At 37.2% G+C, this 25,000-nt stretch overlaps 1 protein-coding gene across 1 annotated transcript in view; it reads right to left on the bottom strand.

Annotated features, from left to right (window-relative positions):
• Positions 1-19,352, bottom strand: part of gucy1a2 (guanylate cyclase 1, soluble, alpha 2) — a 36,304-nt gene extending 16,952 nt beyond the window's left edge. Inside the window, exons 1-4 of the mRNA XM_039660502.2 lie at positions 18,831-19,352; positions 13,624-13,685; positions 11,886-12,001; positions 8,354-9,159 (exon numbers count right to left, since the gene is read on the bottom strand). Coding sequence (XP_039516436.2) covers positions 8,354-9,159; positions 11,886-12,001; positions 13,624-13,685; positions 18,831-19,067 — 1,221 coding nt within the window. The 5' untranslated portion in view covers positions 19,068-19,352. The remainder of the gene's footprint in view (positions 1-8,353; positions 9,160-11,885; positions 12,002-13,623; positions 13,686-18,830) is intronic.
• Positions 19,353-25,000: the final 5,648 nt, after the last annotated feature.

Raw genomic sequence — 25,000 nt, 5'->3', positions numbered from 1 at the left:
ACTCAGAGTAAATAATAACCCCGTACTAAACATAACCCACTCAGAGTAAATAATAACCCTGTACTAAACATAACCCACACTCAGAGTAAATAATAACCATGTACTAAACATAACCCACTCAGAGTAAATAATAACCCCGTACTAAACATAACCCACTCAGAGTAAATAATAACCCTGTACTAAACATAACCCACACTCAGAGTAAATAATAACCATGTACTAAACATAACCCACTCAGAGTAAATAATAACCCCGTACTAAACATAACCCACTCAGAGTAAATAATAACCCCGTACTAAACATAACCCACTCAGAGTAAATAATAACCCTGTACTAAACATAACCCACTCAGAGTAAATAATAACCCTGTACTAAACATAACCCACTCAGAGTAAATAATAACCCCGTACTAAACATAACCCACTCAGAGTAAATAATAACCCCGTACTAAACATAACCCACTCAGAGTAAATAATAACCCCGTACTAAACATAACCCACTCAGAGTAAATAATAACCCCGTACTAAACATAACCCACTCAGAGTAAATAATAACCCCGTACTAAACATAACCCACTCAGAGTAAATAATAACCCCGTACTAAACATAACCCACTCAGAGTAAATAATAACCCTGTACTAAACATAACCCACTCAGAGTAAATAATAACCCCGTACTAAACATAACCCACTCAGAGTAAATAATAACCCCGTACTAAACATAACCCACTCAGAGTAAATAATAACCCTGTACTAAACATAACCCACACTCAGAGTAAATAATAACCATGTACTAAACATAACCCACTCAGAGTAAATAATAACCCCGTACTAAACATAACCCACTCAGAGTAAATAATAACCCCGTACTAAACATAACCCACTCAGAGTAAATAATAACCCCGTACTAAACATAACCCACTCAGAGTAAATAATAACCCTGTACTAAACATAACCCACACTCAGAGTAAATAATAACCATGTACTAAACATAACCCACTCAGAGTAAATAATAACCCCGTACTAAACATAACCCACTCAGAGTAAATAATAACCCTGTACTAAACATAACCCACACTCAGAGTAAATAATAACCATGTACTAAACATAACCCACTCAGAGTAAATAATAACCCCGTACTAAACATAACCCACTCAGAGTAAATAATAACCCCGTACTAAACATAACCCACTCAGAGTAAATAATAACCCTGTACTAAACATAACCCACTCAGAGTAAATAATAACCCTGTACTAAACATAACCCACTCAGAGTAAATAATAACCCCGTACTAAACATAACCCACTCAGAGTAAATAATAACCCTGTACTAAACATAACCCACTCAGAGTAAATAATAACCCCGTACTAAACATAACCCACTCAGAGTAAATAATAACCCCGTACTAAACATAACCCACTCAGAGTAAATAATAACCCTGTACTAAACATAACCCACTCAGAGTAAATAATAACCCCGTACTAAACATAACCCACTCAGAGTAAATAATAACCCCGTACTAAACATAACCCACACTCAGAGTAAATAATAACCATGTACTAAATATAACCCACACTCAGAGTAAATAATAACCCCATACTAAACATAACCCACTCAGAGTAAATAATAACCCTGTACTAAACATAACCCACACTCAGAGTAAATAATAACCATGTACTAAACATAACCCACACTCAGAGTAAATAATAACCATGTACTAAATATAACCCACACTCAGAGTAAATAATAACCCCATACTAAACATAACCCACTCAGAGTAAATAATAACCCTGTACTAAACATAACCCACACTCAGAGTAAATAATAACCATGTACTAAACATAACCCACACTCAGAGTAAATAATAACCCTGTACTAAACATAACCCACTCAGAGTAAATAATAACCCCGTACTAAACATAACCCACTCAGAGTAAATAATAACCCCGTACTAAACATAACCCACTCAGAGTAAATAATAACCCTGTACTAAACATAACCCACACTCAGAGTAAATAATAACCATGTACTAAACATAACCCACACTCAGAGTAAATAATAACCCTGTACTAAACATAACCCACTCAGAGTAAATAATAACCCCATACTAAACATAACCCACTCAGAGTATATAATAACCCCGTACTAAACATAACCCACTCAGAGTAAATAATAACCCCGTACTAAACATAACCCACTCAGAGTAAATAATAACCCCGTACCCGTACTAAACATAACCCACTCAGAGTAAATAATAACCCCGTACTAAACATAACCCACTCAGAGTAAATAATAACCCTGTACTAAACATAACCCACACTCAGAGTAAATAATAACCATGTACTAAACATAACCCACACTCAGAGTAAATAATAACCCTGTACTAAACATAACCCACTCAGAGTAAATAATAACCCCGTACTAAACATAACCCACTCAGAGTAAATAATAACCCTGTACTAAACATAACCCACACTCAGAGTAAACACTAACCACTGTACAAACCATAGCTCACTATATAACCCCTTAACTTCCTGAATAGTAGTTGACTTTAGTAGTATTGACTTTAGTGGATGAGGCATAATCTACGTAACTGTAATTTACATAAAAAAGAGGACTTTAATTATGCATGACTCAGCAACTGATTAAGCTGAAATGTGGTTTGTAAATGAGGTGGAGCTTTTTACTCTGAAACCAGGATTGGAAAGATTTCACCCCACAGAGTTACAAAACCATTACAGCACAAACACTGAAGGTCTAAACCAGCATCTGCCGAACCGTCCCTCCTGCGATGAGAGGGTTTCAGCACAGCAGAATCCTGCAGGAACAATCCTGGCAAGAGTTCAAGCTTCACTGCAGTGGAAGCGTTTATAGAACCATGCAATAAATATATAATCGGCCCTGAGACACAGACATATGCTTCCTCTGGCTTCAACACACACACATACATGGAAACACAGATTTCCATAACAAACAGTTCAGGATCAATCACTCTACATATCAATGTCAGACCGATCTCAAGACGTGCAAACAGCAGAATATGGGCAGAACATCTCTGTGTGTGTTTCTGTACAGCAGTCTATATCTGTGAGCACTGTTTGAACATCATTAAAGTTTCCCACATGTTGTGCATCATTCAGAACTGAAATGAGAATTGGATGGATGGATGGATGGATGTTTTATTTGGATGGATGGATGGATGGATGGATGGATGGATGGATGGAATTATAGATACATAGATGGATGAATGATGATAGATGAATGGTTGGATGGATGGATGGATGAACAGAACAATAGATACATGGATGGATGGATGATAGATGGATGAATGGAACGATAAATACATGGATGGATGGATGGATGGAAGATTGATGGATGGATGAATGGAACGATAGATACATAGATGGATGGATGGATAGATAGATGAAGGAAAGATAGATGCATAGATGGATGGATGGATGGATGAATGAATGGAACGACTGATGGATAGACAGATAGATGGATGGGTGGATGGATGGATGGATAGACACATAGATGGATGGATGGAACGATAGATAAACAGATGGATGGATGGAATGATAGATACATGGATGGATGGATGGATGGATGGATGGATGGATGGATGGATGGATAGATGGATGGATGAAATGATAGATACATGGATGGATAGATGGATGGATGGATGGATGGATAGATGGATGGATAGATGGATGGATGAAATGATAGATACATGGATGGATAGATGGATGGATGAATGGATAGATGGATGGATGAAATGATAGATACATGGAAGTGATGGATGGATGGATGGATGGAATGATAGAAAAACAGATGGATGGATGGATGGATGGATAGATAGATAGATGGATGGATGGAATGATAGATACATGGATGGATGGATGGATGGATGGAATGATAGATACATGGATGGATGGATGGATGGATGGATGGATGGATGGATAGATGGATGGATGGAATGATAGATACATGAATGGATGGATGGATGGAACGATTGATGGATAGACAGACGGATAAATGGATGGATGGATGGATGGTTGGATGGAACGATTGATGGAATGATAGATACATGGATGGATGGATGGATGGAATGATAGATACATGGATGGATGGATGGATGGATGGAATGATAGATACATGGATGGATGGATGGATGGATGGATGGATGGATGAAATGATAGATACATGGATGGATAGATGGATGGATGGATGGATGGATGGAATGATAGATACATGGATGGATGGATGGATGGATGGATGGATGGATGGATGAAATGATAGATACATGGATGGATAGATGGATGGATGGATGGATGGATGGATGGATGGAATGATAGATACATGAATGGATGGATGGATGGATGGAACAATTGATGGATAGACAGATAGATGGATGAATGTAGATGGATAAATGGAAGGATGGGTGGAACGATAGATACATAGATGGATGGATGGATAGATAGACAGATATTTCTAGTCTAGTGAAGTAAGCCAGAAAGATTTGGTGTTTTTTGGGTGAATGAAACAACTCATCTAATTCACAATTTGTGGTTTCAGGTTCTGAAATCTGTCGTTCTGCTGAGACTGAGACTGACACCTGACTTCTAATTTCATGATCTGTTCCTCTGTTTAATTATTAATTTTCTCTGTTAGCAAAGCCACCTTGATTCTGAGCTTTTAACTTCAGCAGCGCTTTACATGACAAGACAACAAACGGCTTTCTGTGACAAACCGAAACACATTTACACACATCAGATCTGACAACACCATCCTTCAAAGAACAACAGATTAAAGAGGACGAGGGGCGAAGAGAGGAGCGTTAGAAGACATTTGCACTCCAGAGCGCAACAAGGTGCTAATCAGAGAGTGTGAGTGTGTGTGTGTGTTCTAATTCAGACATGCTTCATTCAGTGTATACATTTGAGGATGCATTCAATGCAAGTACACATACACTTTCTATTACATAATACAATATATTCTTGACACCAATGACTCTATGGTCAAAAAAAACTATTTAAAAAAAATTGTTAATTAAAACAAAGCTGAAATAAAATTATATAAAAATATGAAATTATATAAATTATATATATATAATATTTATGTCTTCATAATTTTGACTTTACTGTCACATTCATTATTTCAAATTAATGTTGTATAATAATATAATATAATACAATAATATAATATAATATGTGTATATTATAATAGTGATATAAAATTGACTGTTTTATCGCATCTAACATTAAAGTTTTTGTTTATATAATATATGTGTGTATAAATATTATTATATTTATATAGATATTATAGTGTGTATAGATATTACACCCATTTATCTATGCATATATATATACTGTATATGGGTATATACGGGTATATATGTATATGTATATATGGGTATACAGTATATATATATATATATACAACACACACACACACACACACACACACACACACACACACACACACACACACACACACACACACACACACTTAATATATATTTAAGCCTAATAAGTATAATACTCATAATTAAATAAAAATAAAATATAAATTAAAAATTAAATTTACACTTTTACACTCACTAATGTTGCCCAGTGTTATGGTAATATCACTTAGATATTATTAAAGGAAACAATTTTTTTATGGTTTTAGTTGTATCTTCAAAATTGCACCATTTCTAGTCATTATGTCACTACAAATGACTATTTAATGATTATTTCTGAAATAATTATTTCTGTTGCACTGCATCCCACTTTTAGTGCTGACACCGTGTTTTGCGATTTATTCATATTTGTTGACATTTATCTTCCTCAGTCCAGTAGCCAGCTTCAGGACACACACACACACACACACACTGAAGAAAAGTGCTTTGTTACCAAGTTTCTCCAAACACAATCCCCACTGTACCCTTGAGCGAGGCACTGATGTCTCCAGCGGGACGGCCTGTTCCTGCCATCAGCACCCCGCAAATTACTCAGATAAAAATAAAAGCTCCTGCTAAATGACGCGGAGCCGAGATGAAACCTTGAAATGTATCAGAGCTTTTGAGTGAGTTTGGTGTTGGCGAGGAGAAAGTGACTTTCAGTTCTGATGGGACAGACACAGCGAGGGAACAATAAAGCCAAATGCAAATAATAAAATGCAACCAGTCATTTAATCATGGATAGGTATGATAGCACAATACACAGGCGTTTAAAGCGGGGCAAAGTGCTGTGCACTAGTCGTAATCGCAAGTGTTTTTATCGTTTTATCGTGATTTTAAACACCTCAAGTCATTCACATAAAAATCAGTCTCAAGTCTCGTTTTTTAAGTTTTGATACAAGCTGCTAAAATAACAAAAAAGATGAATAGGTGAAAATGATTACATATAGCCTGTAAAAATATGAATGAAAGTTAAGAAATAACTGCATTAGCAACATTTAAAATATTGTCAATTTCTCTATTCAGCCTGTGTGATGATGTTATACATGGATATTACATTCAGTTCATGGAAATATTACAGTATTTATGAATTTATAATAACACTTAAATCTGAGTTCTGAAGCAAAACAGTTCTGCATATTTATTTTAATTAATGCAAAGCAGCTTTTAAAAATGAAGCAGTTTTGTCATTATACGTCTATGTTTATTAACCGCACATTCGCTCCTCCAGCCACTGATTTGTCATCTTCTCGTTTTAATCATGGCATGTTGTGTTTGTTCATTCTCAATCTAGCTGTATGTGTGTTTGGTTAAGCTTCTCTCCAGGCTGAAAGAAGTCAGAGCATAAGCAGCATCTCTGTCCAAATCATTTCATAATAATATGCACAGATTTAGGAAATAATCCTACGGGTTTGGCAACAGCTTTCGGCGTACATGTACTGTCGAGTATTGCTGTAAAGTCGTGTCATAATGATCGTATTTATGAGATGAGCAGACACAAGCACTTCCACAATATTATCATTTTAAGATTTTCTTCAAGCCATTTAAAGGATTATGAGTGAAGCTGATTTTGGATCATTGAACATTTAAAATGTGTGTTGCAACAATTCATTTTTTGAATGAGACCATTTAATTGTGGTCAAAATCACTTGCACATCATTTCGAAATCCTTTTTTAGTTTTTATAAATATTTTAATTAGCTTAATCAGTTTATTTTTTAGTTATTATATGTGCTTTAAAATTAGTTAAAAGTCTTTTTTTTAAATAGTTTTAATTAATTTTTATTTCAGCTGGTAATTTTAGTACTTCAACCAGTTATTTGCCATGGCAACATTTCAAAATTTACATTTAGTTTAAGTTTTACATTTAATATTTATTAGGGCTGTCAAACGATTAATCGCATCCAAAATAAAAGTTTGTGGTAACATAATATATGTGGGTGCACGGTGTATATTAATTTTAATTTTATAAATATATTCACACACATGCTTTTATATATTTAAGAAATATTTCATGTATATACTCTATATAGATTTATATATAATTTATATGATATGTAAATACAAATATTTTATATATAAATAATATTTTTTTCTTAAATATACATGCATGTGAGTGTATTTATATATATATATATACAAAATTATACACAGGGCACCCACATATATTATGTAAAAACAAACTTTTATTTTGGATGTGATTAATCGCGATTAATCGTTTGACAGCCCTAATATTTATATAATCTATTTTATTTCAGATTTATATTAATTATCAACTTTTTCAAATAGTTTTATTTAACGACGTGGACTCAAAATGAAGACATCTGAAACATCCTAATTTTTTGAGAAATTTTACGTGCTTTTGTAAAATGTTAAATTGCTTTAAAATATTTTTTATTTACTTTTGTGTGCTTCAACTTTAGACTGATTTCAGTTAGTAGTTTTAGTTCTTCAACTAAAACCAGATTTCAGATTTTTACATATACCAGGCAACATTTCTAAAAGATCATCGATTTATTTATTTATTTTTTTTCCCCCTAATTAACTAAAATGTTTTAGTTAATGATAACAGTGGATTCTTTCAGGACTCCTAAAGTGGCATGGGGGTGGAAATATAATAATATAATATTAGATGGGAGTAAAAAAACATACGTCAATTTTTTTTGTGTTCTCTCGCAAAACTCTCTCGCAACAAGTTTCTTGAAAGAGAACGCAAAAGGAATTGAAATATAATCATGTTTAGCCTCCAAAAACATTTTCCCAAAGTCAGTTCTCAGCCGGCTAGAGTCAGAGCTAATGATGCCCACATTGTGAATGAATCATTTTTGAGTCGATTCCTTTAAACGAATCCTTCAAAACAGTCTGAATCAGTGTGAAAACAACACATATTCAGATGAGTTGCGCATCTACTCTTACCTTCTCTCTGCCGTCGAGCGCCGATCCGTCGGGTCGTGTCCGGATGGTGAACGGCGTGGAGAGCCGCAGGAGAATGTTCTGGAAGGAGCAGGGGATTCTGGGAGACACCAGTTCAAAGCTGTTGATGAATGTGAGTGTTCGGTGCGGGTCGCTTTTGGCTTGTTTTCGGAGTCCCTCCCCGACCTGCAGAACCTCCATGTTGGGTCCCAGCACCAGGTGGAAGGGAAACGCCCGGCAAAACGTGCTCAGACCGATGCGCAAATCCAACGGCGAGCGCGACAGCTGGCGGGGGTGTGGAGACGAGGCGGCGGGTTGAGTCCGAACCTCTCGGATGAGGAACGACAAACATGCAGGAGATGAAGACGAAGGCGGAGATGGAGAAGACGAGGGGGAGGAGTCCGCCGAGAGCTCTCCGTCCTCATTGGCTGTGTGGAGCCATGTGGGAGGAGCTTCCTCCACCGAGACATCTGATTGGTAAATGCGTCGGGCGGCGGCTCGGATCAAGCCCGGCATGGCCACGCCCACCGTCGGGTCGGGGTTGAAGCAGTGGAGGAGAAGAGTTCGTCCTCCCTCGCTCCGCGCGGTCGTGTCCTCCTCCTGAGGGGCATCTTTGCATAGGAAAGAGGGAGGCTCGGACGAAGCCCGGCGGCCGCAGGACGTCCTGATGTGTTCGAGGAGAGCGTCGAAGCCGTTGAAGAAGTCCTGCAGGTTCCCGCCGAGAGCTCGCAGGACCCTCTCGTTCTCCTCCAGACACAAGCCGAAGAACTCCTCCCCGAACCGGCCGCGGATGGCGGAGAAGTCCACGCCTGAAACAATAATGCCAGAAATGTGTTTATTCAATGAAAATATATACATATTACTTTTATATTGTTTCAGATATTACAAATAAATGCTGTTATTTTGAACTTTCTATTCATCAAAAAATCTTAAAAAAATAAAACGGATCACTTTCCACAGAAATATGAACTGTTTTCAACACTGATAATAATTATAAATGTTTCTTAATCATCAAATCATCATATTAGAGTTAGGGCTGTCAAACGATTAATCGCAATTAATCGCATCCAAAATAAAAGTTTGAGTTTACATAATATATGTGGGTACACTGTGCATAATTATTTTGTATATATATATATATATATATATAAATACACACATGCATGTATATTTCAGAAAAAAATAATAATTTATATACAAAATATTTATATTTATATTAATTATTATTTATTATTTATAATAATTGATATTTATTATTAAGTAATATAAATTATATATAAATCTATATAATGTATATACATTCTCAAATATATACAAGGATGTGTGTATATTTATATATATAAAATAATCATAGTGCACCCACATATATTATGTAAACACAAACTTTTTGAAAAATGTTGGTTGCGATTAATCACGATTAATCACGATTAATCGTTTGACAGCCCTAATTAGAGTGATTTCTGAAGGATCATGTGACACTGAATGAGTAATGATGCTGAACATTCAGCTTTGATCACAGAAATATATTACATTTTAACATATATTTACATAGAGACCAGTTATTTAAATTGTAATAATATTCAACTTTTTACACTGTATTTTTGATTTAATAAACGCAACCTTGCTAAGCAGAAGAGACTTTTTATATAATTTGTTATAGATAATATAAATAAACATGTAAACAAACCACTAAAACAAAAGCATCCGTAAAAAAGGAGGTAACAATATAATCAATGAATATCATAATCATACATTTTTATTAGGAGCTATTTCATGTTTATTTTAACCATAATTTTCATCTCGCCACATTTGCTTCCACTGTAATTTACAGAAATGCAAAAAAGTCCATATTTTCCCCAAATAAATATCAGTTCTTCCATGAAACTTGAGTTTTTCGAGGGTTTATCCGTCCTAAATCTTAAAACAACACAAAAATCAGAGGCCAAAAGACTAAAGAGTTTTAAACAGTTAAATGGATTCATAACTGTACAAGACAGTAACCTTTTAATAAAAGCAATACAGCATTTGAAAGCTAATTCAGCACAATGTCACGTTGCTTTTAAAAACATTGGTGTTGTCACATGGAACGTACATTCCCTGAGTATTATTGACATTTCCATTCATTTGAACACGGCTCATGCAATCTGTATTTAGCAGAACTATCCGCTTTCTAAACATGCTTTTACTTAAAGATGGAAAGTTTGAAGGTCTGTCCCCCAGCGAAACCATCGATTACCCGTTGAGTGAACATGCGAACTGCAGCATTAACGCGAGATGCGCAGTGGCGTTCGCTGGGCTGGGATCAGTTCAAACGCCTCAGTGCGGTTTATTTATAAACGTGTTCTCGTTAGGGATGGCAGAGTTCGTATCTTAGCAACAGCTCGGGAATGGAGACTGCAGCACTGGAGGGAGTTTTTAGGAAAGTGTCAGTGAGTGTCTATTGAGGTCAAAGTTTTGCAGCTAGTGTGTGTGTGTGCGCGCACGTGAACTAGAACGGCACGGTTTGGTAAAACAAAAACGTGACAAACCGAAAGTATAAAAAGTCACGTGCACACTTGTGTTTTCTATGAAGGCAGATCATCAGCCAATCAGGACACTCATGTGGCTTCTGTATCCGGATAGCTTAAAGGAGACATATTATGCAAAATTGACGTTTATATTGTTTTCGAACATATTCGTGTGTACGCAACCAGCCTATTGAGGTAAAAAAATCCATCGATTGGTGTTTTCCCCATAAAGTGTCTAAAAATGAGCCATTCAGGGATGTGCTCCAAAATGATGTCACATTGATTAAGCCCCGCCCATGATTGCTATTAGACTCCGCCCTATTGGCATAGCTCCGCCTCTCAGTGAGCTGAGCTGTACACAGTACGCCATGTTTATCTCCTCGGCAGAGCATTCAAGTAAGAAATATAGTCTTATTAAAGCTACTAAAGTTATTCAGACACGATCAGTGAGTAAATTTGTGTTTTGTTTTATTCATATCATATTACGCGTCTGTCACTTTAATGCAAATTAAATGCAAAACGCTGCTGTTTACGTTTACAGACACAACCACACTTGCCAGTTTAAGCGCAGTAAGACGTTTAATAAGACGTCTGACAGCCAGGTTTCTGTGCGCGTGATTCAGGTGTGTGTGCTCAGAACACCAAATATCAGATGATAAACTAATAAAACGCATGCAGATAATAAACTTTCATGATGATGAAGAACTGTAAGGTCAGACTGGCGAGGTCATAGGAGTGATGGTGATAAAGATTATAATCAAAACCAAACTGATGTTTTAGTTTTCGGCAGAGTATCGGATGCGCGAGCTGTACAGGCTCCGCCCTCTTCTGGAAAGGGGGCGAGATCAGCAGCTAATTTGCATTTAAAGAGACATGCACGAAAACAGCTTGTCTTTCCTTCCACTCAGAAATGGGGAAAGCTTCACAGCTTCACACCCGAAACGTGAACTGTATTACATCTTGTAAAAAGGGGCATGATAGGTCACCTTTAAAGTTGTAGTTAACTATAACATCCCTGGTGCACTTACCTAAAACAGTTGCTGTGTATTTCAGTATTCCTGAGATGTCAGTCTGGCTGTCGCAGCGCGAGTTCTCAAACAAACACTTCTGCTCGTCTGACAAGCTTCGTACAAACTCCTGTCCACTGTGTGTGTGTGTGAGAGAGAGAGAGAGACTTTGATTAACATTTAACATTTGATTAACAAAGAAAACATTATTGCTTTCCTCGTATAATTCCTACGTGGAGGAATAAAAATAGAAACAAATCTACTTCAGTCACTCTTAAACATGTAAATTTATTTAGCTTTTCATGACACACAGTGTCTCAAAGCAGCTTTACAGAAAATCATGTTAATATTTATAATAACTTAATATCTTCACACCTTATAGTCACATTTAGCAGATTAAAGCTGGCCGATAAAACTTAGTTTACATTTTGCGACACAAGCCAACAAACTGTTGTACTGTTCTTTATAATAGATTTGTCGGATTACACAAGATTTGCTTTACATAATTAATTATACTGTATGTATGTGAATAAAGTTGGACACACTGATATATACAACTTTATATAAAGAGCAGGGCACTAATATAGTAACTTTTAGTGACAAAATAGCTTTTTATTTAGGCAGTTTGCTATATTTTGTAGTATGTATCCAATGTCATCGCATTTGTACAAAATTCATTTATTACACACTTTACAAACAACAAAACTTGACCAAAACCTAAAATGTCTGTTGGTTTTGAAAGGGTAAATCATTATATAGTGTTCAAAACTGATCAATTTGTTTTGGTATTTTCGGTTTTGATAATAGAAATGATAATTAAAACCGAACTGATGTTTTAGTTTTCGGCAGAGTATCGGATGCCTGAGCTGTAAAGGCTCCGCCCTCTTCTGGAAAGGCGGCGGGGATCCGCAGCTCATTTGCATTTAAAGAGACATGCACGAAAAAAGCTTGTCTTTCCTTCCACTCAGAAATGAGAAAAGCTTCACAGACCAGTCTGGGAACACCCGAGGCATGTACTACATCTTGTAAAAAGGAGCATTTTAACCCTCTAATGCTGCTTTTCAATGAAATAAATGTATTATGCTTTAGTTTGATATTTTGTATATTTAGGTGATTTTATGGCAGTATACAGTTATAATCAATTTATTCACTTTTTGAGAATAGACCTGAAAATGAAATTTCCAGCTTAAACTGTGCATGGTTTAGTGTGTTTGGTCGCTTTTTAAAGACGACACTTGACGGATTATTGCTGGAGTGAACGTAAAAAAAGTTACGTTTATTGTTATGAAAAAAACTCTATTTTCAATTTTTAGATATTTTCAAAAACCTGTTTTACTGTAAAACTGTGAGAAAATCAAAGACATAAATCTAAACAAGTTCTGTGTGTGAGTCTGATATCTCAGTAAATGAGCGTTCAGTGAGATGTTGCAGTACCGAACGCTTCCACTAGAGGCAACTCCACTCACATTCGGTTCCAGACACGTGTTTTTGTTTCAGGACCATTTAACTTTTTCGAATCATGTGCATGTTTTTGTGTGTGTGTGCTTCACACAAGTGCCAAAACCTTTACCAAGTTTCGAACAATTATTATTATCATTTTTTTTAAACAACAAAAATTTTCAGCCAAGAATGACAGAACAGCACCAGACGGTTCAGTGTGAATCTGTTGTCAAAATCCTGTATAGAGCTGATGTGGAAAGCAGAACTCTTCTAAAACTCGATGGTATTATCTTAGTTCTTCGCTCAGAAACAGATGTACCTGATCTCCCTCTGCCGGTAGAAGTCCACTGTTCTCTGCAGGGCCAGCTGAATTGTCTGGGTCTGAAGAGAAGAAAAACAATGCAGTCAGAAGTTGATCGACCCAGATTCACAAGTGACACTACAAAGACTGGTAAACAAGAGCGCTCTCTCTCTTCACACTGGCCCAAACACGCACGTCCCGTCTCCTTTCACAGGATCTACTGTACAACAGATTCATGGAAAACCACTCAATTAAACATTTAAAACGAACCAAGAAAAAAAATGTTAAAGGGATACTCCACTTTTTATGGAAATAGGCTCATTTTACAACTCCCCCAGGGTTAAACTGTTGAGTGTTAGCGTTTTTGAATCCATTCAGCCGATCTCCGGTTCTGGCGGTACCACTGTTAGCATAGCTTAGCATACATCATTGATGTGGACAAGACCATTAGCATTTCTCAACAAAAAAAAATTGACTTTTTTTTTTTAATTGACTGAATAAATGTAAGTACACACTGATGGCCAAAGACACGAAACGAGCGGTTTGTGTGAGAAAACGAACAGTATTTATATGGTTTTTACCTCTTGTAACCATAGCCACGTCCAAGTGATCTGAGGGCGCGGGCGCTTTGCAGCTGTGGTAACGAGGTAAAAAAACAATATAAATACCGTCCGTTTTCTCACGCAAACCGCTCGTTTCATGTCTTAGGCCATCAGTGTGTACTTACATTTATGAGTAATTAAATCATGTTTCATTAGGACTTCTCTGTGCATGCTATTTGAGGTGGTGACCATAGACCTCCATTAAATGACTGACAGGAACGGTTTGACCTAAAAATATCAAAATTGAAACTACGACACCTACATCTTGGATGCCCTTGAGGTAAGCTAAAACATATCAAAAATTAATCTCAAAGTGAACTATCCCTTTAAGAGAAATGAATGGAAAAAATACTTCCTGATGAAGTGGGTGGGCTCTAATGCACTCTATTGAAGCTGCAGATTAAGTGTTTTACTAATTAAACCAATTGTGTTCTTGAAAAGGTGGTGGTAAACCTATCGCCTCTATTGGATTTGGTTTGTGTTGGCCTTTTTAAAGGGATTTACAGTGCGGATGTACCTGTAATACAATACACTCTTAAGCCTTATCCAATCAACTGCCTTTATCACGCTACCACGGCAACAAAATACCAATCACAATCCTCCCCATTTCAGGAAAGCTCTTAATAGCTGAAACCCAGCTTTACCTGTCCAAATCTGCTTCAGTGATCTTACAGCAATAGTCTCTCCCTTTCGACACTAAACCTGATTTATGCGAACATAACACCGCTGAGGATCATAAGACTTGCAATAAAAGTGCATTATGGTTATGAGAATGTGGGGGGAAATTAGCTTGATTGTTGGAAAATCAAGTGCAGTGCAAAAATCTTTATGGTCTTGATTTTCTTTGTGCAAACATGTAATTTTTTGGAGGCTTTTTCTGTAACGGGTTTGGGATGAAATGTGAGTTCACTCAAACTGTGTGTGTGTGAGAGAGAAAGAGACTGATTCTGTTTGACCCGTCACATTATAGGCTACTGTGTGTCTGAAACTAATTCCCATGACAGTGACCTTGATGTTCACTGACCACACACACGCGCACACAAACACACGCACACAGCATGAGAGAAATGAAATAGCACAAAAAGTTGAGAGAAAACCGGATGTGCGTGCGTCAGTTATAGTCAGACCTTATGCGTCTTTGAACTTCATTTTTTGCGGTAACTCTGTCTTGTATATTTCTATGGCATCGAGAGTAGCTAGTGAAGTTGATTTAGTACTTACATAGAGTTAAAAAACAGTTATCATGAGCACTGAAGGAGATGTCATAACAAATGCATGGAGAGATAGGCTACCTCCACATTAATCCGGAAACATTTGAATACGGCGTTTTATTTGAAAAACGATCTCCGTCCACACAAGCGTTTACCGACGTTTCGGTGTGGATGAGAAACTTCTAATTCACCTTAGTGCGCATGCGTGAAACCTCACTGAGACGATACTGAGGGGAAAATAAATGAATAAATAAAGTTATCGCGCAATTCTTTTAACAGGATACTTTTATTTAGCAAAATACCTCACCATCATACGTCCAGGTGACGAACTCAATCACATATGTTTGGTTTAAAACACGACGCTGTGAGTAGGGGAGCGCGGGGCACAACGTAACGAGAAGCTAATACTTACACACATGCTAGCTAGCATGACGAAAATTGGTGTATTTACCTAGTTGCCATTTCAACATAGAGAAAAAAATTGCGCCAAAATTCCGAAATTTTTGTAAGATATCACTGAACATTTATTTAACCATACCATAGCAAAAGTACATTTCTTACTTAAGCTAATTTTTCATCTCTATTTTTTGTGTTTTATTCAAAATTGGACAAATCTGATATTATTTTAATCTCCAATCTGTTGTTTAACAGTTGATAAAGTTCTTTAATGCTTCGCTAACTAGCAGAAGACACTAGCAGGGTTTAAACGCAGTTGTGTGCAGTTGGGGCATGTTGTCACACTGTGTTACAATGTGCCCCTATTAGAAATGTGCTATTATATTCTATACTTTTATGAATTCTATTGAGAAAACAAGAGAAACATGTAAATAAAGACTGAGAGTAAATGTTCAGAAATTATTAATTATTATTTTGTTTTGAACCATAGCTGTGTTTTCCAGTGTGTTTGTTGTCAAACTCAAAAATTTGAATATTTTTAATTATTAAAAAATGCCATTATTTTATATGAAAAAAATTAATAATTGTAATTTATTAAGAAAATATTTTAGTTTGACATGTATATATATTGTTTTTTTTTTTTTATTAGATCAGAAAGCATTTAAGCTGTTATATGGTGATGTTACAATGTACCCCACCTATGGGGCATGTTGTCACATTTCACTTAGCCTACATTCTTTCAACGTAAATCAAGAAAAAAAGTATACACTGTATTAATAAAAGAAAACCACATAGACATGTGGCAAATTAATGTGGGGGAAAAAAATTCTCTAAACCCCAAGTAGATTTAAACAAATAGACAAAGTCAAAAAGTGTTACGTTGTGCCCCGCTCTCCCCTACATTTTCATTGACTTAAAAATGAATGATCTGCTATTCTTTTGTTGTTGTGAGCATCAAATCATCATATTAGAGTGATTTGTGAAGACTGGAGTAATGATGCTAAACATTCAGATTTGATCACTGGAATAAATTACAGTTTGTTTGTGAAACTATATTTCACAATATTACTGATTTTCCTGTTAACATTGCTTGCTAAATACATTAAAATAAATAAAAAATAACACAATTTGCACTTTTCAGACTAAATGATTTATATCAATAGCACTCAGAACTGAATAAAATACATATTCTAATCAACATTTTTAAGCTCGGTCCAGCCATGCTGTTTGAGCTTGTTGCAATGCATTTCACTGACTTACATTTGGGCTGAAACGAGCGACGGAGAGATCATAATGTTTGTCTGCCTTCTGTAGTTTTAGCATCAGTAGAATCTGTGATGTCTAATGTTTTATGCATTTATGAGCTTCTTTTCTATAGTTTTTCCAGCGAAACCCCAGAGGAATATTTCTGTATCCATTTATCTTAAACAGCAGCTAAACAATATTAATCACTCTATCAAACACACACACACAAACCAAAGGATTAATATCTCGTAAAGAGCCGTGTGTTCAGTGAACATTTGTTCAATCCTCAGACATTATTTGGACAGACATGCAAACATAAGCTGCTGTTTACCAGAGCGAAGCACAGAAAAACACTATTAATGCAAACGTTAGCCTATAATGCCATCTGTAATACTGTACAATCTGAATCATGTAAATACTTGACAATAAGGTCTCATACATAAACGAGCAATACATATTACGTATTATACGTATGAATCTTTGTTAAAGTAAGTTAAAAAATACATCTACTCATTGTTAGTCCATGTAAGCCATTCATTAATATGAAAAGATGCAATATTTGATTTTAATCATGTATTTGTTGATGTTAGCATATTCATCATTTTAACTAATGAAGTTAACTGTTGTAAGCATATGGATACTTTTTGTAAAGTGCTACCAGATTTTTTTTAATTCAACGTCAACATTTTCAAGAGAGAGTTTAGATGTCGAAGTTGTGTATTGCATGTGTGGATGAGCCGCATCATATCTACACACAGCCGGGCTGAGAATCAGCTAAAACACACATTTAGGATTTATGCCATTGGAGCAGATGATTTCCTATGAACCATGTTTTCAAGTGCCCCCCTCTCTCACACACACACACACACACACACGTGCATCTCAGAGTCAGGGCATGCACATACTGATGCAGAACTGCAGATATACATGCACTCTGCGGTAGTGTGTGTGTAACCTATTTCTTTGAGGCCCCAAAACAGCATAGGGACCATGCAGCGTACCGAGAGCGGTTATCGTGCCCCTTCACACACACACGCGCGCGCGCGCACTCGTCTGAATGTGCACCGCGCTGTTACGCTATGAGACAGGATGAATATGTAAAAATACACAACACACAGCTGGGCCTGAACAAACACAGCACGCTTTAAATTGATTCTCCACACACACACACACACACACACACACACACACACACACACACACACACACGCACACTAAGTAGCTACGATGGTCTGAAGGATTGGGCTACCTATAACATCTGCACTGTCACGGGTGTGTTTTCTGCTGTTTGGAGATGTACGAACGAACTGTGTAATCTGCTCTCATAAGTCAAATCCATCTTCATCATCATCACTCTAAAATCACCGAACACTGCTGTAAATGGTTAGAGAGATGGTGATTCTAACTCTGTATGTTGTCTATCTCTCTCTCATATCTATGGCTTTATGCCTTATGTCTTGTACACTTTAATTCTATCTGTCTCCCGTACGCAAACATACAGTAGGCTATATATCATGTCTATACTCCGTTCTGATTCTGTTTCTTATATATGTACATTAATGCTTTAATCACAACTATTCAATAGGCTATATGTGACGCATATCCATCTATGTGTGTATACTACACTCGATTCTGTTTTACACAAGACTCCAGATGTTCCCATTTAAAAATCCATGTCATGTATAATACACTGAGTTTGTGAGGAGCACATGTGTGTCTCGTGTGTTGTGCGGTGTGTGTGTGTGTGTGTGCTGAAGGGAAGGTTCGGTACCGTCGGTGATGTGAGGCGTCTCAAACTCTCCCCGAGCGAGTCCAGATTGACGCGTTTGCGGCGCGCGACCCTCCTGCTGAGCGCCGCGTCCTCGAACGGACACGCGAGCGTCTCCACGGGACTCCTGCCGTTCCAGAACACGCGCGAGAACGGGCACTCTCCGTCCTCCCCGGGGCTCTCCAGGTAGTCCGAGCCCATGGAGCTGAAGGATTCGGAGGAGATCTTCCGCGAGGACATGCTGATGCTGAAGCGCGCGGACTCATCAGACGCGCGGGGGACACGGAACCATCGCGGAACCGGGACGCGCGCGTGAGCCGAATGAACGCAGCAGCGCCGGGAGGGAACGCTGGATCGCCAAGTGCGCAAACCACGGATTCGGTCTGTCTGTCTGTCCGCGTGGGTGTGTGGGGTGGGATGGAGAGGGGTGTTCGTATTACCTAATCCCGTTCCCCTCGGTGACCCAGCAGCTCCGTAGACCGATAAAGACCCCTGGAGACCTCATCATCATCATCCGTCTTCCGTGCGGGGCTCTGCGGGTTTGACGCGAGGAGAGTCGCGTATAGACGCGCGTAAAGATGAGAAATATTCCAACCGTCCAGGGCGCACAGAACTAAGACACGACCAATCGGTTAACGTTCAGCAAAAAGCCTATACACCCTCCCCTCAGTGAGAGAGAGAGGGAGGGAGAGAGAGAGAGAGAGAGAGAGAGAGAGAGAGAGAGAGAGAGAGAGAGAGAGAGAGAGAGAGAGAGAGAGACCATGGAACTATATAAACCAAAACGTATGCACAATTAACATCAAAGATATTTCGAAACATCAGTGTTGTTAGTAATGGTATTGGGCTCATGCGCAAGAATGTCCTGCCACGCGCAAACCTTATTATTTCATATTCGGATTTCTTGAAAATAATTCTCGGTGCTAAAACGTGTGTTTGAACCGATGCAGAGACTTTTCTGCTCACTTTCATTCAAATGAAGAAAAAAAATTGATGGACGACAGCACCTTAGGAAGCGCGTGACCTACATTTGTTTGTGCACTCACGCGCCGTTGTCAAGGACATTAATGTGGATTAAGGAGTTAATTCACTTTTGTGCAGATTAACTAATATATTCCCTATAGAGAACAGAAGAACAACACGCATTGAGAATATGCTGATATCTACACTGGAGGAAATTGCTGTAGGATTGATCCATTTTTAGGGAATAGCAAGTTCCACAAATAATTAACAAATGACAAGTAACGGGGAATTAAATAGACTTGACTGACGTCAGAGGACTGAAACTAGAAAATGCGAAATAGTGTTTTCTTAATCTTCCAACATATATAGAAGATATTCTTGAAGCGTATTATTCCTTATTATTTGGGAAAATATGAATATTGGCCATCTGGACATTGATGTGCATGTAGACGCAGTCACTGAATCACAGAATGACAGGATGAGCTGAATGGGCCATACACAGAATAATATCAGGGGTCCGTTCATTTCAGTCGCAAATTACAGGACACACAGATCATCACCTCAGTTCTTATAGACATAACAGAACGGAAAAGAACAGAATAGAAATAGCACATCAGAATAGAACAGAGCAAAACAGAAAATAATAGAAATAGAGCAGAACATAAGATAATAGAGAAGAGAGTAGAAAAGAGCAGAATAGAATAAAATAATTGAACAAATAACTATTATTATCAGAATAGAACAGAAAAGAGTCAAACAGAACATAATAGAAATAGAGTAGAACAGAACAGAACAAAGTAAAACAGAAAATAGAAATGGAACAGAACAGAATAGAACAGAACAAAGTAAAACAGAAAAGAATAGAAATAGAGCTGGACGAATAGAGAAGAACAGAACAGAACTGTAAAACAGAAAGGAATAGAAATAGAGCAGAACAGACAAGAGAAGAGAAGGACAGAAAACAGAAAACGAGTAAAACAGAAAATAGCAATGGAGCAGAACAGAATAGAACAGAACAAAGTAAAACAGAAAAGAATAGAGATAGAGCAGAACAGACAAGAGGAGGACAGAATAGAACAGAACAGAGTAAAACAGAAAAAAATAGAAACAGAGCAGAACATAATAGAAAAGAACATAAGATAATAGAGAAGAGAGTAGAATAGAGCAGAATAGAATAGAATAATTGAACAAATAACAATTATTATCAGAATAGAACAGAAAAGAGTCAAACAGAACATAATAGAAATAGAGCAGAACAGAGAAGAACAGAATAGAGTAAAACATGCAGAAATGAATAGAAATAGAGCAGAACAGAACAAAGTAAAACAGAAAATAGAAATGGAGCAGAACACAATAGAACAGAACAAAGTAAAACACAAAAGAATAGAAATAGAGCCGGATGAATAGAGAAGAACAGAACAGTAAAACAGAAAATAATAGAAATAGAGTAGAACAGAATAGAGAAGAACAGAATAGAACAGAACTGTGTAAAACAGAAATAATAGAAACAGAGCAGAACAATAAAGAACAGAATAGAAAAGAACAGAAATAGAGCAGATGAGAACAATGGAATAGAGCAAAATAGAACAGAACAGAGTAAAAGCATAAAATAATAGAAATAGGGCAGAGCAGAAGAACAGAGTAAAACAGAAAGGAATAGAAATAGAGCATAAAAGAATAGAGAAGAACAAAAGAATTTAACAAAGGAGAACAGAACAGAATAGAGTAAAACAGAAATAGAGCAGGAAAGAATAGCACAGAACAGAATATAAAATAGACTTACTGGAAACTGTTGAATAAACAGATTTGCCAGTTATTTGCATAATATAAATGAACGCAACTGAACGCATGCAGTGTTCAGCACAGATTATAGAGTCAGACAAACGCATCTGGACGAGGCTTTATCCAACTATAATAATATCATGTTTAATTAAATATTTAAAACCATATGCGTTTGAATATTCCACTGGCCTGGATAATTAAAACCCTTCATTAGACACTGTTCTGTTCATCCACAACGTGAAAGACACCGCAGGTCAATGCGTGTGTGTGAGAGAGAGAGAGACACACACACACACACAGAGTCAGGTCATGTTAGCAGAGGTGAAGGTTGAAGACTGTGTGTGTGTGTCTCTCTCTCCCGCTGATGCCTTCCGGATATTTCTCCTTCTCTTTTCGTCCTTCACTCTCCTCCCAGCATCCCTCTCTCCACTCCGAGTCTGACCCACTTTCCCTGTTCTGCCTGTTTTTGTTCACATATTAACAGCCTTGTGTCTGTCTGAGTGCGTATAAATAAACTAACACAGATCCATTTTTTAATGTTAGAAAAAAAACCACTATCATTTATTGTGCATGGACACAACACCAATCCTAAACAAGTGGATTAAAATGAAACATTCATATTCCTGCGCCACTAACATCAGCAAACAGAACGGCAGAATGCATGTTTCCAAACAGGTTTCCATGTGCAAATGTTCAAGAACGAGCATTACGAGAGGAAGCACTGGGATTTTGACGTGTATGGAAAAGATCATTATTTGATAGGGATGCACGATATATCGGTATCGGCCGATATATGTTCATTTTTAATGTTATCGTTATCGGCCTTGTAAGAAAATGTGGCCGATATATTAAAGCCGATAAACAATGTTTTATTCCCTTCTGCTGAGACACTTGTTGAGCACTGTTTATGATTTTGATTTTTTTGAAATCTCTTTAAAAATAATTAATTTTTAAAAATTAAAATACGGTTCGGGACAACATGTGCAGCGCAAATCTGTCATATCGGCTGTACAACACTATAATGAGAAAATCATTATAATTGTGCGCTTGGGACATGGATTTAATTGTGAGACTTTTGTATTTGTAATCAGGCTCTCAAAATTAGATCAAAATTTGGATTTAAATTTATCGGCCGATATATCGGTTATCGGCTTTCAAATATAAAGAATTATCGGTTATCGGTATCGGCCAAAATTTTCATATCGGTGCATTCCTATTATTTGATCAATTCGGTTTGTTGGCACAAAAATCGCAACGTGATATGATATTTCAATAGTTCAATAAAAAAAAAATGCATACTGAGATTTCATTTCATACATCAGGAATCGATCAAAGAGTGACTGTATATGAACGGGGACTTTAAGACATTTTTGACATTTTGATTAAAAATTGAGTTCACAAGACAATAATTAGACAATATGATCAACAACACGCATTTAGAAAATCTGAAAAATAAAGGTGCATTTTAAATTCATGCTGAAAATAAGAGGGGTCGCCGACAATTTTTAAGAGAGCAAATCTTTGCAAGTTTTTTTGCAAGATTAGGCAGTGTTACTTATTAATTAGCAAAATCGAAAATGACATTATCAACTTTTTTAAAACATTCATTAACGCACATTATACCGTACTTTCATAAATTTCTTTTTTAATAATTTAAAATGAATAATTGAAGAGTTCCATTTGAGTGCCATTTGAAATTTTCTTCTAGAATGATCATTTTTATCAAGCTTGTTTATTTAAGTTCAGTGATTTCACTTAAATGGCAATGATAATTACCTATTAATTGTTATTTAAGTGAAATTACTGAACTTAAATATACAAGTTTGATAAAAATCATCATTAAAGAAGAACATTTCAAATGGCATTTAGAGGCTTTTGCATCTGAACTCTTCAATTGCAAAATCGAGAATTTATTTGGTATAGTCAAGCTGAAAACCCGGACAAAACTTACTCAATATCTGCAACTAAATCCTACAGCTCATTAATTATATAATTATATAATCATTACGCACATATAGTAATATTCACATATACAATCTATAACTCCCCTACACAACTGCTGTATATTAGTCGTGTTAGCTGAATGTGACATTTACTGGAGGACCGGCTCTGTTGTACAAGAAATCGGGATCTTCACGCTGCCAGTGTGTGTGTGTGTGTGTGTGTGTGTGTGTGCGCAGTGCTGTGACAAATTGAGCAATTCAGTGTTTCTGCTGTTCTAATTATTAGCGTGTGTTTGTGTGTTAATGTGTGTAATGCCTTACAATGAACATCAGTACACACACATTAGAGCAGGTCTGAGGTGATGCCACAACGACCCCCGAGCGACCTTCGACCTCTGAGCGATCTGTGATAGCGCACACTCATAAAACATGAACTCATTTACAGTTACACACCGTGACCTGACGTCCTCCGACCTGAACAACAGCTGCAAGACAAATAATGCAATATAATAATGTGACCTTTAAACGACTGCCTAGTTTATATACACATACACTCACCTAAAGGATTATTAGGAACTGCCTTAAATCTATGTGGCCTTGATTCAACAAGGTGCTGAAAGCTTTATTTAGAAATGTTGGCCCATATTGATAGGATAGCATCTTGCAGTTGATGGAGATTTGTGGCATGAAGCTCCCGTTCCACCACATCCCAAAGATGCTCTATTGGGTTGACATCTGGTGACTGTGGCGGCCATTTTAGTACAGTCAACTCATTGACATGATCAAGAAACCAATTTGAAATGATTCAAGCATTGTGACATTATCCTGCTGGAAGTAGCCATCAGAGGATGGGGACATGGGATGGACATGGTCAGAAACAATGCTCAGGTAGACCGTGGCATTTAAACGATGCCCAATTGGCACTAAGGGGCCTAAAGTGTGCCAAGAAAACATCCCGCACACCATTACACCACCACCACCAGCCTGCACAGTGGAAACAAGGCATGATGATCCATGTTCTCATTCTGTTTACGCCAAATCATCTGAATGTCTCAACAGAAATCGAGACTCATCAGACCAGACATTTTTCCAGTCTTCAACTGTCCAATTTTGGTGAGCTCTTGTAAATTGTTGCCTCTTTTTCCTATTTGTAGTGGAGATGAGTGGTACCCGGTGGGGTCTTCTGCTGTTGTAGCCCATCCGCCTCAAGGTTGTGTGTGTTGTGTCTTTGCTGCATACCTCGGTTGTAACGAGTGGTTATTTCAGTCAAAGTTGCTCTTCTATCTGCTTGAATCAGTCGGCCCATTCACCTCTGACCTCTCGCATCAACAAGGCATTTTGGCCCACAGGACTGCCATCGCATACTGGATGTTTTTCCCTTTTCACTCCATTCTTTGTAAACCCTAGAAATGGTTGTGTGTGAAAATCCCAGTAACTGAGCAGATTGTGAAATACTCAGACACCAACAACCATGCCACGCTCAAAATT

This window comes from Pimephales promelas, chromosome 16 (assembly GCF_988280905.1).
Source record: "Pimephales promelas chromosome 16, fPimPro1.hap1.1, whole genome shotgun sequence".
NCBI classification, from domain to species: Eukaryota; Metazoa; Chordata; class Actinopteri; order Cypriniformes; family Leuciscidae; genus Pimephales; species Pimephales promelas.
The sequence above is the reverse complement of the archived record's forward strand: the minus strand, read 5'-3'. Positions and strand labels throughout refer to the sequence as shown.